At 34.5% G+C, this 18445-nt stretch overlaps 1 protein-coding gene across 1 annotated transcript; it reads right to left on the reverse strand.

The window, feature by feature from the left end:
• Positions 1–4215: 4215 nt before the first annotated feature.
• On the reverse strand, positions 4216–5900 carry LOC137707475 (1-aminocyclopropane-1-carboxylate oxidase-like). The gene is made up of 4 exons (XM_068446351.1): positions 5716–5900; positions 5367–5593; positions 4859–5192; positions 4216–4740 (listed from the first exon to the last, which is right to left on the reverse strand). The coding sequence occupies exons 1-4, from the start codon at positions 5818–5820 to the stop codon at positions 4438–4440; spliced, it is 969 nt and encodes a 322-aa protein (XP_068302452.1). The 5' UTR covers positions 5821–5900; the 3' UTR covers positions 4216–4437.
• Positions 5901–18445: the final 12545 nt, after the last annotated feature.

Below are 18445 nucleotides of genomic sequence, written 5' to 3' on the forward strand. Positions count from 1 at the left end.
CAAATTTTCACTCTCTTCTCAGTTTCAATTCTGTAAATTTGTATATCTGACTCTCTCACATGAGCTATGAACATGATCACGTTGGGAAATCTCTAAAAAACGTGCGTGTTGCAAATAAACGAAAAGGTTACCAGCTCTATAGCAGTTTTCAAACGTGGGAAATCTTATTAAGGGCCACAGGGGGCACGTGCCCCAACTTGTGTTGTTGTCCTTAAAAAGTGGTTTGAGCAGGAACCAAAGCCCTGTTAAATTGCAGCTTCCTTCCGTGCTTGGTATGACGTCGAGTCGAATTATGATGAATAATAATTAACTCACCACCACCACAAATTATATCACTCGGTACTAATCCTTTTTGCTATTTTAATTGTATCTTTAGATCAATAGTTTATAGTCCACAAAGAAGAAATTGGAGTCAAGTCTATATGTTTTATCTCTTTGTGGACTATACCAATATTGATCTAAAAATACAATTAAAATGTCAAAAAAGGATGGAGATGTACGCTAAGTATACAATGAGTATTGGTTATACAAGTTATCGATAAAATGTCTCACTTAAAACAACTTGAAAAAAATTTTAGCGCTTCACCTGCTATGTTTGGGGTTCTACGAGGATCTACATCCGCCACTGCTTAATTGTGTTCTAGATAATCTAACTTTTTAACTTTGCCCCTGCACCTACATACGTAACACATGTTGCATCAACCAAGGAAAATTCATTGTACAAGAACATTTTCTAATATGAAGGGCTAGTTATCATACTTAACAAATTCTAGGGTTCGTGAGAGCATGTGATATCAATAATAGTCAATTTTTCTATTTATTTTTACTAGTGTTTTATATATGCGGGGGTGGCTATTGGCTATATACTTAAATAATATATGTACTTCTGGTTTGTTAGGTATTAAGAAAAGGGAAAAAACGAAAAAATAATGGGTGGCTTTGACTATTGAATTTTGACCAACTAGTGTATTGAGTATTAACCATGCTGATTTGTGTAGACTATTTTCCCTATCTATGACAATAATAGTTTAATCACATGGTGAATTAAATTAAGAAAAGTGAGTCTCATAGTTGTATTTGACCTTTTTCCCTCGTCTGTTTAGTTATGTAATATTTGATTTTTCTTTAATTTATACAATCTAATTGGCTAAAAAAAATGAGAGAAAAGGTACAAGATCGTGGATAAAAGGGGAAAGATGTGGATATAAGAAGCCAAATTATATATGGATTTCATTGAACTGATAGTGATATTGATATCATCGGGGAATATATACTGAAAAAGAAGCACGCATTGCATATAGAAGCTGGTCAACTTACAAAGACTGGAAATCTTTCTGTGGTGAGGTTCATAGAGCATAGATTAGATTAGATCGATTTATGTCCAACCACAAAGAAGGAAAGGTGGCTGTCTGCAATGTATCTGCCCCAATTCTTTCAATTCCAATTTGTTTAAAATGATCACTAGTTTACTTGACAAGCACAGAAATGTCGAATATATTCTTGTTGAGCTTTCCTGCAAACTTCGTGTGACATATTAAGTATTTGAATTGACGTCTATTGAGACAGAATCAAGCAAAGCAAACGACCTTGACTCTTTTGGGTCGTGGTTTTGATGTGTGACTAATGTGCCAATGGTCACCGGGACAAAATAAGGTTCAATTTTCGTAGGGACCAAACAGTTCCCATGCGCCAATAAAGTTTGAACTTGTGAATGGACGATGGAGATTGATTCACGATGTGGGTGGAGTTAGATGAACACTATTTGATTTGTAATCCTTGATGAATTTTCTTCAAGATCTAATCAAACATATGACTGGTAATAAGGTCACGTTTTGCATAATCAAATTTCAGGGTGGAATATGTTGAATGAGATTCTAAAATCTTTCCATGAATTTTTTACATACAACCAACTCTATGCATTAAAAACGATATTTTTCGAGAAGCTGCATATAATATAATTTCGCACAATTATAATTAGCTTTGTGTTTGGTCTAGTAATTTTCCTCATGCAATAGTTCTTAAGTTGAACTTATATTGTCTTAAAAAAAAAATATTTGGACCCATTTATTTTATCCCTACATGCAACTAAACAATTTTCTCCACTAACCTCTCAATTTTGCCCTTAATAAATAAGAAAAAGTAAATAAAGATGGGTGTTTTTCTCTCTACACACCCAATAACCTAAAACCACCACACAATTGCACCTTTTCATTTTTTCCACTAATCTCAGTGACTATTTTGGCTAAAAAACTTATATATATATATAATGACATAATTTTGTTAATAACGATTTTTTTTTATTTTATTTTTTTTTTATTTTTTATATAAATTTGTGTGGGGTATTGTTTGTTGGTTTTGGTTTTGGATGGGATGACAGTTATTTTGTCCTGGCATATATCTAACTAGAGGACCACGAGTTTCTGTCACATATACTGAAACACCCTTTCATGGAATCCTACCTTATCTCTGTATGGAAAAGTCTTTGATTCCTTACCAAAAGAGGTCACTTTATTAGCATTCTTGACAAAGCGGGGTATTTTGTGATTGATTACTATTATATTAAGAGTTTAACACACAGACACCCAAACCATTTTTACAATTAAGACACTCATCTCCTTTGAGTATCTTTGTCCATATAGTTTGATACCGGTTCAGCAGACCTATGTGTTTATCAATATAGTTAAGGATGTTGAACATGGTGCAAAAGATTTAGAACTTCACAGTGAATTGCATAACCTTGTCTTAAGTTTTAGAACTCAAGGGTGAGAGTGTTCCTTCCTCGGCCAAAGTCACTCAATCCAGAAATTAGTAGCGAATTCTACCACATCACCACATTCAAGTTATTTGCCTAGTTGAGCTCGATGGCGAATTGGCATGCCCGCATCAACATTCAAGTAATTGACAAACGTAGTTAGCTCCTAATTACTCAGCCTCCATGCCACATAAATTAAAAATTTTAAGATTTATTGATACAAAACAAAAACAAAAACAAAAACAAAAACCAAAATTGAAATCAAGTAGTTCTTTTCCTTTCAAGATTTTGTTTTCATACCTTCACTTGTGTCTTCTCATCCACCAATATCTTCTTTGATCCTTAAGTCTCAATTTCTCCATATAGTTTTCTTCTATCTTTATACCAAAAGAATTAAATGATTATTAAATTGTCCCTAAGATATTGTGAGAAACCATTGTGCTAGATGTATTTTCAAGGATTGAATGTTAAACTATATATTTAACAACGTATCAGTGTTTTACACTATTCATGTCATGTGAAATTACACTAAACACAAATCTAACTCATTAGTTGTTTAGGAGGATATCATTCTATAGAACGTAGTTTCTCTCCATGTATCAAAATGTGTAGTGCAATTCCAGGCTTCAATAAATTCAAAAGCACTTATTTTCCATTGCAATTCTGAATCCCTAGATTGGCACTAATGGGAAGGTCTTTACCCTAATTTTTTTTTTTTTCCAGAATGATATCCACTGTAAAACTTTGTGTCCAGAAGATTGAGAGATTCAGACTGTTTAAGAGAGAGAAAGAGATCGAGCCATTCAAGTTTTTAAATTTTTGTGAAGTGGGTCAGTGAGATGAGTTAATAGAAGCCATAGAATTGAAGTTGAGTGGTTTGGATCTCTCGCTCCGCGTTTTCCGGACATAGAGATGAAGGAGTGGACTTCAATCCCTTTTTTCCCATCCTAGCTCCTGTATTGTTTTATATTGTAGCTTATGATTTTAAAAATATCTTGTTCTTGCTTTTAATTAGAAAACTTTATAGCTTGAGTTCATCATGTCGGCATGGCTGCTGCCTTATCCCTCGGCCTCCTTCATCCCTTTTCCCACTGAAATTAGAGTCCTTTTCTATGGTGAAAACTTCAACAAGTGATAAATTAACAGATTCTGCTGACTATTTAGTTAAGCACAGCTGGCTTTGAATGCTACTGCTAATGGATCTGCACATTAGATATACACTCTTAAGTCTTAGCTCCATGCGTAATCTTTTCAGTATTGTTCTATATAAAGTTTTTTCTACGTTGTGGTTAACTATAAATTTTAAATGCTGACGGCATGTCTGCATTTATAACTTCGCTATCGTTTATGTCGTTGATACTGCAAACGCTTATAATATCAATATGTTGTTGATGCATTATCTACAAATGCAGTTAACTACAATGTAAATGACTGGTTCTATATAAAATACAATGCAAAACAGATAATATAATGTTTATTTAGTTACCAACGAATCTTCAAGTCACTAAAGTAGTGATGACTTTGGTTACATTCTACAACGATTTCCACATTAATAATAAATAAACTTGTCTCTTTTGACAGAGATCTTGAAGTCTAGTTCAACCAAATATTTTGTTCACACACGCCCGTACTTTAAGCTAAAAACCCTTTTTCCAGCAGCTTCTAGTGTAAGTACTTAATCACTCTCAAGCAGTAGTTTTAACTGGACCCAAACCAAAACTGGTCTGAACTTCCACTGCTTTCATAGCTTCAAATCTGGGTTCCTTGGCCTGGAACTTGACACCAACATAGTGCTTCATGTAGTCTTCGAACACGAATTTCGGGTACACTTGATTCTTCTCCTCTGCGTTTTTCTCCACTAGGGTTGGTGCTGGGTAGATCACTGCATCACTGCTTGGGTTGTAGAATGAAGCTATTGACATTCTGGTTCCATCTGTTTGGGCAATCACTCTGTGCTCCACACTCTTGTATTTTCCATTGGTGATCACCTATAGGAGTTCAAGTTGTATGTTTATATATGCAAGTAAAATCGAAGAACTTTATAAAGTGCAGTTAACCGCACCGGAGATTGAAGTTGTTGAGTTAATTGGTTTAAGTTTTAATTACCTCAAGTTGGTCACCAAGGTTGATAACAAGGGAGTGGCGCATGGGAGGCACATCAACCCACTCTCCGTCCTTGAGGAGCTGGAGGCCACTGACCTTGTCATCCTGGAAGAGCAAGATGAGGCCGCCGGCATCGGTGTGGGCCCGGAGACCCTTGATCTTGTCATTGTTGGGACATGGAGGGTAGTTGCTAACCTTGGTGCCAAAAGTTGGTCCATTTGTTCCATAAAATGCCTTCTTAAGGTACCCTTGTTCCAGTCCAAGATTCTCACACAACAAGTCCAGCAGCTGCTCTGCTAATTTCTCCAGTTTCAATGCAAACTCCTTCATCACATTCCTGCACATATAAATTACTCATCACAATTCCTCATCAGAAATCGCATATTATGCCTCAAACTCGAAAACCAACTAATTTCAGGGTAACGATAATGATTTTCACACGCTCATATTTTACTTCCCCGACGAAGAGTATAGGGGATAAAAGGGGAATGCTACTGTGCGATTGCTATACCTGTACTCATCATTCAGATCTGGGACCTGAGAGATGTTGGATTGAGGAAGATGGCGCAAGTAGAAAGTGCTTTCCCAATCCATATCGTTAACTTCTGTCTGAACGGCCTCAAGGCCTTTGCTGGCCACCAACTCCTTGAACTTTTGCTCCAAACACTGCCGGTAGTGCTCTTTTGTCAGCCTCTCCACTGTGTCCAAAAACTCAGTTGGAATCCCATGACTCACCAGCTGCAGTATTTGTGAAAAACACAAAAAGTTCATTATAATCTGAAATTTTTAAGAGAAAGAAAGATGAACTGAACATATGGAAATTAAGAAGCTAATTACGAAACGTAATTAATTATGGTTACCTCAAAGAAACCCCAGTTCTCACAGGCATCTTTGATTTTCTCCATTGTAGCTTTTCTTCCCTCACCATTGAGGCTTTCCAAGTTGATAACTGGGAAGTTCTCCATTTCTCTATTTCTCTCTCTAAACTATCTCTCTCTCTCTCTGAACAAGTGTTTGGTTAATTTGTTCTTGTGGAGCGGAGTTTGGTGTGTGCGCGCTATTTATAGAGCTAGCAACGACCCAAAACGTACAAAATAAAATGGTAGTAATTAAACACATGCAAATATTTGTGACGGTGGTGGAGGGTCAGGTTAATTAATTTCTACTTGAGGAATTTTTGTAAGGAAATTAATATTCTAAAAGGAAAAAGATATAAAAAAAAACTCCTAAATAGGATAAACTATGTAGCCCCACCATCTTTGTTTGGACCAATCACGGGCTAAAATCATTTTGCCTTGTTGTATTTATCTTCTCTTGTGTATTATTTTCATCGTTCTCAAATAGTAGTAATGTTTATTATTTTATTTATTAATCATTGATTTAGTTTAAATTTTAACATTTATATGTATCTACTACAAAAAAATTTAAATTTAAATTTATCTAATAATGATAAATAAAATACTAAGTATTATCATCCCTTGATGATGTTGAGCGAAAATACTTTCTTCGTTTTGCACTAACCAAATGGAAAACGTAAAAGAAAACATTCTCTCTCTCCTGTTTGAGTCTTTCAGTGACTTTGACCAACCCACCCCATGGTTGCTGGCTGGCCCACGTTTCCATTGCGTGCGTGCAGATGGCCCCCACTGTAACTTTCTTTCTTTATTTTTGTCAAAACTTCCTATCTGTTTGGAGTTTGCCCTGACAATGATTTGGAAGGAAGATGCTTAGCTCTTGCTCTTGCATTTTCCAAAATTATTTCAAGTTTGATTTATTTACTTATTAAGACATGGATATTTGTTTATGTGTGTTTGTGGAGCGATTTCCAGTATATATCAGAAGTTAGCTACGTAGTGTTATTACCATTTGGAGATAATAGAAAAATTAGTATGTTAATTAATATTATTATTTTAATATATAAAATTATATATGACGTGCTTTGTGTTTCAGGTAAAAAAAAGTTTCCGTATTTGGAATGTTTAGTTAATTACCATTTGGAGATATCATGAGCAGTTTAAAACAGAATGGACAGACAATGAGATGCTTACAAATTCTATATGTGGCTCTAAATCGGAATCAAAGACTTCTCACCTCGAATTAACAAACCAAATCTACTGACGGACGTCATGCATTCACGTGGGCTGCTTCCATGCTTAAGTTAGCATCGAAATCTAATAGAATTTTCTTGGATCGTATAGTTTTAACTTTTAAAAATAACAATATGCCAATGTAATATAAATCCTGCATCAACTATGAAATCGGATAGAGTATGTTAAGCAGGTTTCCATAATGTTTGTACGGTAAAAATGTGTAAGTAGGTTTTTTATTGAGGGAACACAAGCATTATTCATTTTATAATTGGAATCATTCAATTTTTTAATCGTCATTTGGAAATCATCTTTGTACAAAATCATTCTAATTAGAGATCATTTAGTCATTCAAACATGTGGAACAAATCAACGGTGTGAATACTAAGTAAATATTCATGATAAACTGTCTACTTATTTGATACATTTAGATGACTAAACAATCTCAAATTCAAATGATATATATAAGGATGACCTTCGAATGAATATTAATAAAAAATAAAAGTTTTCATTAAGAAATATATACGATAAAGATATGTTAGATTCCTCTCATATATTCTTAAAAGGCTTTTTATATTAGCACCTCACAAAATATTGAATGCACCCCACATTAAAATTTAATATTAAATGATTTATTTATCTTACTTTGAATGACAATTTTGACCTTATTAGGTTTAAAAAAAATTAAAAAATTCTAAATACACCCCAAATCATTTTTAACATATTATGTATCTTCTTCAACTATCAAAATCTCTCCGACCCTCCATTGTTGAACAAAACCCTAACCAATGAAACTACGAACATGTTGATTGAGAAATTATTTTTGACGAATGAAACACAAAATCGATTTTTCGGAAGCTTCAAATGAGGTAAGACTTCATATTTTTTTTATTATTTTAGTGACATCAATAATTATTTAATCTTGATTTTGTTGCATTATTCAAGTTTCTATATTCGTATTCATCTTTTAGGGATCACAAGGATTACATGAAGAATTAAACATCTAAAATTACCACCAAATATTAAAAACAGACGACATGGGTTTTAATGGTGGAATTGAAAACAACCCACATATGCTTTAAATCCGAGGTAGCATCTTTTGTCAAAACTCTAGTCGGCATTTTTTGTTCAAATTAAAAGCTTTATAAGATTTGAGAAATGTGGGGTGTATAGAAAATATGGGGTGCATGTAGAAAATGTAAGGTGTATATTGAGAATGTGAGGTGTGCGGGTATTATGGGGAAGTAAGTGGGGTGTATTAAGATAATTTTTCAATGAGAAAGCAAACGTGGGGTGTATTAAGTATGTGGAGTTTATTCAACAATTTGTTGGATGTTAATATAATAAGCCATCTTAAAAAATTATATTAATTTATCAGGTTCTATCTTCAGATTTAATGGATTAAATTTTGATTTAATTTGAGGAAATTACATATGATCTTGGATGCCTTTAAAAGGCTACTCCACCAACACACTTGCAATATACACCAGCATTATATTCTTCATACTTTCTTCTATTATTTTTGCGCAACAATTGTGTGACTTAGAGACATATATGAATATATAAACTTATAAAAGCACCTTCAAAGAAGATGTTAAAAAATCCATATTAGAAATACCAGTAAAAAAACAACAAGATGGTTTTCCAACTAAAATGTCAATTCTTATGTGGCATGACGTGGATTGCCAGCAAATGTGGTTGCTGTGAAACAAAATTTTAACAAAGATCAAAGTGTCACATAAGCTTTCAAATTTAAATTAATTGATGATAATGGTAGTGAGAAATATTTAAAGAATTTTTTTTTTTCTGAACAAACTATATTATTTACACTAAAATGATGGGGGAGTGGGCTAAGCCTCACAATGAGCTAGTAATAATGTAGTTCAAATTCTCCCTTGGCAAAAATCGAACTTGTAATGCAATAATAGTTTAGTATACAAAATAACAATTTGATTTAGGAGTGCTTTCCTTCGATCGAGAATTTAAGTGTTTTAAACTATTAAAAGAAGTTTTGAAAGAAAAAGAAAAAAAAACTAATAGTATATAAATAAAAGTTATAAAAATAAAATAAAATATAAAAAAAAATTCTGTAAAAACCTACAACATGATTAAGACAATCATTTATTTTTTATAGAAACCAAACAAAGTAGATAATTTTGGTTCATGTTGTAGGGGACTACAGAATGTGAATACTAAAAACTTTGGGGTAAATGACAAAAAACTACCTTAACTATTGGTCGCACGACATTATCATACCTCATCTTTTAAAATTGACAATGTCATACCTCATCTTTAGAATTTGTTCCAATGTTATACCTCCGTTAGTTTGTCCGTAAATTTTTCAGTTAAATGCTGACGTGGATTGATTCGGGGCCCAGTTCCCCGCCCAGATGGATTCCACGTGGCACCACACCCAATATTTTCCCGCCATTTGGTATCTAGCTGAGATTCCCAATACATGTGGCTTTCTCACCCGATGACACGTGGATATTCCATTAAAATTTAAAAAAAAATTAATTTAAATTTAAAAAATTAAAAAAGTAAGGGTACATTGTAAAGTGTGCCATTTGAATTGGTTTTCCCCCCGGTAAACCCAAACCATGTCGATCTAATTCCATTACCAATTCCAGAAAATGAAGAACCCTAACCCTAGTTCTCATACCAGTGGCTCCAAATCTTGAACAATCAGATTAGAAATTCAGCGAAAAACCCAAATCATCTTGTCGACTCGCTTCCCTGACTTTGTTGGTGTTGGAAGGGGGTTTCATCTGGGTTCCATTAGCTTCGAAGAAAAATCGAAGGATTAGACATGGGGTGGTACATGTGTGAGGATCCCGATGAAACGATGCCTACCTATTGTAAGTTTTTTTTTTTTTTTTTTGTGCTTTTGATGATTCCAAATGCATACTAAACTTATTTATTGGAATAGGTTGAATGTGGGTTTTGTTTATTCTTGTTTGAAAATGTAGATTTATGCTTTGTGAAATTGAAATGGTACCTGAGGTGTTGGATAAAGGGTTTGTAGCTTTGTTTATTCTTGTTTGAAAAGGTGGATTTATGCTTTGTTAGTTCGAAATGGTTCCTGAGGTGTCAGATAATGGGTTTGTAGCTTTGTTTATTCTTGTTTGAAAAGGTGGTTTTATGCTTTCTTAATTCGAAATGGTTACTGAGTTGTTGGATAATGAGTTTGTTGCTTTGTTTATTCTTGTCGATATAAGGTGGTTTGTTGTTTTGTTGCTTTGTTTATTCTTGTCAAGATAAGGTAGTTTATTGTGGTTTGTTGCTTTATTGCTTTGTTTATTCTTGTCAAGAAATGGTTAATTGCATATAGTGTGTCGGATTTGGCTTTTCTTAGTCATGTGCTTTGTTTTGTGAAGAATGTTGTGCTTTGGTTTTTGTTGGCTTATGATTAGGTTAAAATGCAATTTCTTTTGTTTATTGTTGGCTTTTAATTAGGGCTTTTTTTTTTTTTTTTTTTTTGTGAATTTCAGTATATCTAAAACTATCATCTATTAAATTGCATCATGGTGGGGAGATAAATTATGACCTCTACGATGGGGGAAAAGTGACATATATAGATAACTGTGATAAAGACCTCATGTCACTGCTGGTGATAGATGATATGGTGAAGGCAGTTTGATACAGTGAGCGGTTCATGAACTACTATTACAAGATTCCTAACATGGACCTTTCCAATGTTTTGAAGCCAATTCAAAGTGATTGAGATGTACATCGAAGAATTAACAACAGAAGAAGTTGTAACCCAAAAGCAATAGTTTCTGAAGTCCATGGAAGTCAGTGGTTCAAGTAAATTGGTAATTGAGGAGATAAGTAGTTCAGAGGGGGATGTTAGGCCAACACCACTTAAACCAATAAGATATAGGGACTTGCTAGCTATTGAAGGGCCAAAAGTGAATGATTGTTGCACATCTTAACTAGTGTAAACAACATGTGTGACTGAGGTAGGAGAGAGAAATGCTGATTATGGGAATGGTCAGAAAGAGAAAAATGGTGAAAGGCCAGAGGAGAACAAGGGGAAATCTGTGGCTGAGGTAGGAGAAAAGGATACTGAGGTAGAAGAAAGGGATACTGAGGTAGGAGATGGGGATGCTGAAGTCTTCTTTGATGTACCTATTAGTTTTGAGGGGAATGTTGAAGAAGAGAATGAAGAAGCTGCTAAAGAAGATGATAGTGAGTTTGAAGAGAGTGAATATAGTGAGTTTGAAGAGAGTGAATATAGGAGTGATGCTGATAACCCAGTGTTTTCCAAGTTTGGTGGTATTGTGGAAGAAAATGCAAAGGAGTCTGAGCACAAAAAAGAAAGGAACTTTGAGCAAATAGATGAAAGGGATTATGAGCAAAGAAGTGCAAGGTAATCTGAGTAAAGCTGGGAAAGAGAATAAGAGCAACGGGAAGAAGAATTTGATACTGCAACTCTGGAACAAAATGTGGTTGATGATCCAGACTATAACTCTAATGCCCTTGAGAGTGTACATGCTTCAGATGATGAAGGACGCAAAAAACAAAAGCGTTTTCCAAAGTTCAATAGAAAACAGACATGAAGAATCTCACTCTTACACTAGGGCTTGTTTTCAAGGATCATGTGCAATTCAAGTGAGTTGTCATCATGTACTCCCTAGTGAATGGATATGGGGAAATCCACTTTCCTAGGAATGAGAAGTTGAAAGTCACAGTAAAGTGTGCAAAAGGCTACCCTTGGAAGTGTTATGCTAGAAAAATGTATGGTTCAAACAGCATACAGATCAAGACCATACTTGATGAACACACCTGTGGGAGAACTTGGGCAAACAAGAACTTGAAGTCCCCTTTGCTGACGGATTTGTACATGGACAGGATAAAACTTAATCCCACATAGCATGTAGATTCCTTTTTAGCAACTGTCAAATCAAAGTGGAATCATGTTTGTACAAAGAGAAAGGCTTACAGGGCTTTAGATAGGGCTTTGAAGATCATTGAGGGAAAACATGCAGAGCAATACACAAAGTTGTGGGATTTTGTTGAGGAAGTGAGGAAGACTAACCCTAGAAGCACTGTGAAGGTGAAGTTGGATAGGCAGAGGTTCGAAAGGATATTTGTGTGCTTAAGGGCTTGCAAAAAGGGGTTTAAGTTAGGGTGCAGACCATTGATAGGATTAAATGAGTGCCATTTAAAGAGTGTACATGGAGGTCAGCTATTTTGTGATGTTAGGATTGATCCGAATGATGAAACATGAGTTATAGCTTACGTGGTGATAAAAATTGAAAATAAGTCCAGTTGGATTTGGTTTTTAGAGTTACTGGCCATTGATGTTGGGATTGTCAATCAACAGGGATGGACATTAATCAATGATCAACAAAAGGGGTTAATTACAGCCTTTAAAAAAGTCCTCCCTAATTCCCACCATAGATTTTGTGTGGGACATTTGTATACCAAGTTCAGAAATCTATTCAAGGGGAAAACTTTGAAAGATGCTTTATGGTCAATAGCCAGAACAACAACAGTTCCCCACTTCAAAAAAAACAATGGAGGATATGAAGAAGTTGGATGAAAAGGCCTACAATTGTTGGTGAAAAAGCTTGCACATCATTGGAGCAAGTCCCATTTTGAAACATATCCCAAGTGTGACATGTTGCTAAACAATCTCTGTGAAAGTTTCAATGTTGTCATACTTGTGCCAAGACAAAAACGTATTGTCACCATGCTACTCTTTATTCACACACTCTTGATGAAGAGAATTCAGATAAGAAGGGATATAATGGTGAACAAAGTTAGAGATCTCTATCCTAAAATAAAGAAGAAGTTGGAGGAAACCAAAATTCAAAGTGGCAGGTGCATTGCACAATGGTTAGGGGGGCACTAAATTTCAAGTTGATACTAGAAGGGGGAAGCAATATGTGGTTGACAAGAATCCCATGCAACCATGCAATACCGGCCATAAATTTCAAGAGAGAAAAATCGGAAGACTATGTTGATGCTTATTATTCGAAGGCACAGTACTTGGAGGTGTATTCTCATTTAGTAATGTCGATGAATGAGATGTCTTTGTGGGAGGAAACTGAAAACCCACCAATATTGCCTCCTACATATACAAGGCAACCTGGAAGGCTGAGGAGGAGGAGAAACAAAGAAGCTGCTGAGAGGGACAATGAGGGTGAACAAACTCCCACAAACCCAACCAATAATCCTCAAGGTCCTCCTCAGCCACTTAAGCTAAGAAGTAAGCTAGGAAGGAAAAGGCAAAGCAGTTTGAAATGTACCATATGCAAAAAAGAAGGTCATAATGCAAGAACCCATCATAGACATCTTCCTCCAAGGGACAAACAGGTAACATTTCCTACTTTATGTGGTTTTTTAAAGCCTTTAACATCATATCAGACTCTTAATCCTTTAAATTGCTTTGTAGGCATCCACATCTACTCAAGGACAATCACCATCCACATTTGCACCTAAAAAGAAGACAAGGAGAACAGAGGTAAAAACTTAACCATTTCCTTAGTTGTAAAACATTTGGATTTAGTTAAAAAACTTGCTTTGCCTCTTAATGAAATTTGGATTTAGGCTTCACAATCAGTAACTAAATCACCTAGAAGCACCAAGCAGATAAAGACCAAGCAAACCAATAACTGAATCATCCAAAGGCACCAAGCACAGAAATACCAACCAATCTAGCCACCAGTTTTTTGCATAGATGGTTGTTTTTTGTAAAGGAATTGTAAAGTTAGAACTGGTTTTATGCATTTAGTAGGTCTTTTGTGAATTGAATGGATGATGTAGCAGGTTTTTATGAATTCAGTAGGTTTTGTAATGTTGGTTGGAGATGTTAGATGAATTCAGTTAGTTTTTTTAAAAGGTTTATGAATTTCTAGATAATTAAGCAGGTTTTATGCATAATTTGGTCTATTTCATATTTTTATTCGGAAATGATGAGTCATTTTTGGGTGAGATTTTTCAAATTCGAGGTCAAGGATGATAATCTGTGCTTAAAATGGTTCCTGACCTTTTTCTCACATTTTGGCGGGAAAGTGAATTTCAAATTTCAAATTTTGAAATTCAAATTACCAAAAAAAAAATTCAAATATATTTTCTGACATGGATGCCATTTGGCGGGAAAACATTGGGTGTGGTGCCACGTGGAATCCATCTGGGCAAGAAACTAGGCCCCGAATCAAGTCACGTCAGCATTTAACTGAGAAATTCACGAACAAGCTAATGAAGGTATAACATTGAACAAATTCTAAAGATAAGGTATGACATTGTCAATTTTGAAAAATGAGGTATGATAGTGTCGTTCGACCCATAATTAAGGTAATTTTGTATAATTTACCCACCATATATACTAGGAAGAGCCAATAAAAGAAAATTGTTTATCTACTTTTTCTCTCTTTCGGTTGTACTCAACAGAATACTATTTTTTTTTTTTTTTTTTTTAAGAAACTGCATAAATTTCATTCAATAAATAAGTCAGAAATAAACTACACGGTACATGACATGAAGACATCCTCCTCACGTAGATCATATATTACAACAGGTTGAGTCAGTCCCATACCTCCAAAGCATATATATTCACCTGATCTGACCTCAGCGGCCAATCAAATTCTGCCAATCTTCATGAAACCATTAGATAATTTAACCTTCAATTTATCACATCAAAGTTAATTAACTTTGAGACTCTCTAGCTTTAAATATAGAAATGAGAAAGTACTGATCAGTTGAGGTGAGGATACGAGACATGATATTAACCATAATCTGTCATGCATGGCTCTGAGGTAATTTTTTATTCACGACGTCTTCTATAAATAGCTGTCTAGGGTTTCTTTCAGTTGTTAAAACTGAGTTTCTAAAGCAACTTTGACACCGGTTTTAAATATGAATATATAGCTTCTTTTTTCTTTTGGTTTTTTCATCACTTGATGTGTCTTTTTATTTTTATTTTTATATAAGTAAACTTAGTAGGTATATAGCTAGTGGAAGACGGATTGAGTGATCCTTGTAAGCTTGGGAAGCCCCTTTAATTGCCTTTCACAATCCAATGCACCCATGATCATGGTACCATCCAAATATAATATTATCTCTTACTGCTTTTATAAAGTGGAAAGTAATCAAAGTAATAGTTTATGGGAAGCAATCCTACGTGAATGGTCGGTAAATGCTATGGCACTCAATGGGACAAAGTAATGTTTTGCTTCAAACCGCTTTCGGACACAACAAAACAAGCCCATTTGGAAAGCATTGCACATGCCATGCATATTGATAATTGGTAGCAACAGCAAGTGATATGATCGATTAATTGATGAAAAATGTGGTTCCTATCCCACCACATTGTTCGTGAGTTCTTTGTGCATCTTCTGCAGGTCCTGTTCACTATGAAAATTAATTTGGAAGCTTCTACTTGTGGAATGAGATTTTTCAACTTATTGGATTTCTTTCAATTCATGTACAAATTTCAATCGGATAGGGACAGATCCTAAGAGCTAAACCAAAACGTGAACATGTATGGAGAAGATATCGCATCTTGCTTTTGGACCATTAATCATTTTAGTGGCTATGATGTAAATAATTCAACTTTAATATTGGACAATGGACAGAGACCCCTTCCTCTGTCCACTAATTCCATGGATAATTAGGTATAAAGTTGCAAGTTGTGGATGGTCGACACGACAGATTTAAGGTGTTTTGAGTCTTGGAAAAGCTTTCAATTAGCACGACTACTGTAGCATTTGTCAGAAAGAAAAAAAAATTTGGTAGAAAATTGACAACGTATACACAATATTATTATGGTAAAGGTTTATCTACCCCTAAATGCTTTGGTAATTTCATTTTGTACAACTAATGTTAGTAATTATTACAAACTTTTCTTGTAGTGTTATGTTATCAAATAGTATCGATAACATATGTATACTCAATTTATGTTAATTAGAGTATCAATAACATGTCAAGATGATCAATAACAAAGAAGTAATTGCAACGGTGCTATTTTCTTAGGGTTATTCTTATTTTATTTAGCATTCTCGACATCTATGTAATTTTTTTTCTTTCACTTTTCATTCCTTAATCTGCTCCTGTAAATTTGAGTTTTATTTTTCTGGGTTTTAATTTTTAATCAGCTAGCTAGTTTAAAAGTAGACGTTTCAAACTTGAACTTGATAATTATGACATTTGGAAATGGAGTAAGAAATTTTGGGAATCTTATTCCTAGTTCAAAACTATGACTATTGACTATTAACTGAGAAATTTTGGGAATCTTATTCCTAGTTCAAAACTATGACTATTGACTATTAACTGGTAAGTTAATGTGCAAAAAAACTCGATCCGAAGGTCACGCCATATCACACTCAATCACGCTAAACTCTTTCCCTACGCGGTAGTTTTGCTTGACCTAATTAGCCATTCTCTATTTTGTCACGTCTTCCTCTTCTTCATGAAACTTACCAATGCTTTTCTTTTCGGTGTTAGAAGAGGTCTCAAATTTTCACTCTATTCTCAGTTTCAATTCTGTAAATTTGTATATCTGACTCTCTCACATGAGCTATGAACATGATCACGTTGGGAAATCTCTAAAAAACTTGCGTGTTGCAAATAAACGAAAAGGTTACCAGCTCTATAGCGGTTTTCAAACGTGGGAAATCTTATTAAGGGCCACAGGGGGCACGTGCCTCAACTTGTGTTGTTGTCCTTCAAAAGTGGTTTGAGCAGGAACCAATGCCCTGTTAAATTGCAGCTTCCTTCCGTGCTTGGTATGACGTCGAGTCGAATTATGGTGAATAATAATTAACTCACCACCACCACAAATTATATCACTCGGTACTAATCCTTTTTGTCATTTTAATTGTATCTTTATATCAATAGTTTATAGTCCACAAAGAAGAAATTGGAGTCAAGTCTATATGATTTATCTCTTTGTGGACTATACCAATATTGATCTAAAAATACAATTAAAATGTCAAAAAAGGATGGAGATGTACGCTAAGTATACAATGAGTATTGGTTATACAAGTTATCGATAAAATGTCTCACTTAAAACAACTTGAAAAAAAATTTGGCGCTTCGCCTGCTACGTTTGGGGTTCTACGAGGATCTACATCCGCCACTGCTTAATTGTGCTCTAGATAATCTAACTTTTTAACTTTGCCCCTGCACCTACATACGTAACACATGTTGCATCAACCAAGGAAAATTCATTGTACAAGAACATTTTCTAATATGAAGGGCTAGTTATCATACTTAACAAATTCTAGGGTTCGTGAGAGCATGTGATATCAATAATAGTCAATTTTTCTATTTATTTTCACTTGTGTTTTATATATGCATGGGTGGCTATTGGCTATATACTTAAATAATATATGTACTTCTGGTTTGTTAGGTCTTAAGAAAAGGGAAAAAACGGAAAAATAATGGATGGCTTTGACTATTGAATTTTGACCAACTAGGGTATTGAGTATTAACCATGCTGATTTGTTTAGACTATTTTCCCTATCTATGACAATAATAGTTTAATCACATGGTGAATTAAATTAAGAAAAGTGAGTCTAATAGTTGTATTTGACCTTTTGCCCTCGTCTGTTTAATTAGTTATGTAATATTTGATTTTTCTTTAATTTATACAATCTAATTGGCTAAAAAAATGAGAGAAAAGGTACAAGATCGTGGATAAAAGGTGAAAGATGTGGATATAAGAAGCCAAATTATATATGGATTTCATTGAACTGATAGTGATATTGATATCATCGGGGAATATGTACTGAAAAAGAAGCATGCATTGCATATAGAAGCTGGTCAACTTACAAAGACTGGAAATCTTTCTGTGGTGAGGTTCATAGAGCATAGATTAGATTAGATCGATTTATGTCTAACCACAAAGAAGGAAAGGTGGTTGTCTGCAATGTATCTGCCCCAATTCTTTCAATTCCAATTTGTTGAAAATGATCACTAGTTTAATTGACAAGCACAGAAATGTCGAATATATTCTTGGGGAGCTTTCCTTAAGTATTTGAATTGACGTCTATTGAGACAGAATCAAGCAAAGCAAATGACTTTAAATCTTTTGGGTTGTGGTTTTGATGCGTGACTAATGTGCCAATGGTCACCGGGACAAAAGAAGGTTCAATTTTAGTAGGGACCAAACAGTTCCCATGCGCCAATAAAGTTTGAACTTGTGAATGGACGATGGAGATTGATTCACAATGTGGGTGGAGTTAGATGAACAATATTTGATTTGTAATCCTTGATGAATTTTCTTCAAGATTTAATCAAACATATGACTGGTAATAAGGTCACGTTTTGCATAATCAAATTTCAGGGTGGAGTATGTTGAATGAGATTCTAAAATGTTTCCATGAATTTTTTACATACAACCAACTCTATGCATTAAAAACGATATTTTTCGAGAAGCTGCATATAATATAATTTCGCACAATTATAATTAGCTTTGTGTTTGGTCTAGTAATTTTCCTCATGCAATAGTTCTTAAGTTGAACTTATATTGTCTTAAAAAAAAATTATTTGG

The sequence above is a fragment of the Pyrus communis genome, chromosome 11, assembly GCF_963583255.1.
Source record: "Pyrus communis chromosome 11, drPyrComm1.1, whole genome shotgun sequence".
Classification (NCBI taxonomy): Eukaryota; Viridiplantae; Streptophyta; class Magnoliopsida; order Rosales; family Rosaceae; genus Pyrus; species Pyrus communis.

What these genes read in the sequence shown, in the direction of transcription:
- LOC137707475 (XM_068446351.1), bottom strand. Translation starts at nt 5,820, where the DNA reads ATGGAGAACTTCCCAGTTATCAACTTGGAAAGCCTCAATGGTGAGGGA. An exon ending in AGAACTGGGGTTTCTTTGAG is followed by an intron (nt 5,594 to 5,715) that starts GTAACCATAATT and finishes CAAATACTGCAG; the next exon opens with CTGGTGAGTCATGGGATTCC. An exon ending in ACCTTGGTGACCAACTTGAG is followed by an intron (nt 4,741 to 4,858) that starts GTAATTAAAACT and finishes GAACTCCTATAG; the next exon opens with GTGATCACCAATGGAAAATA.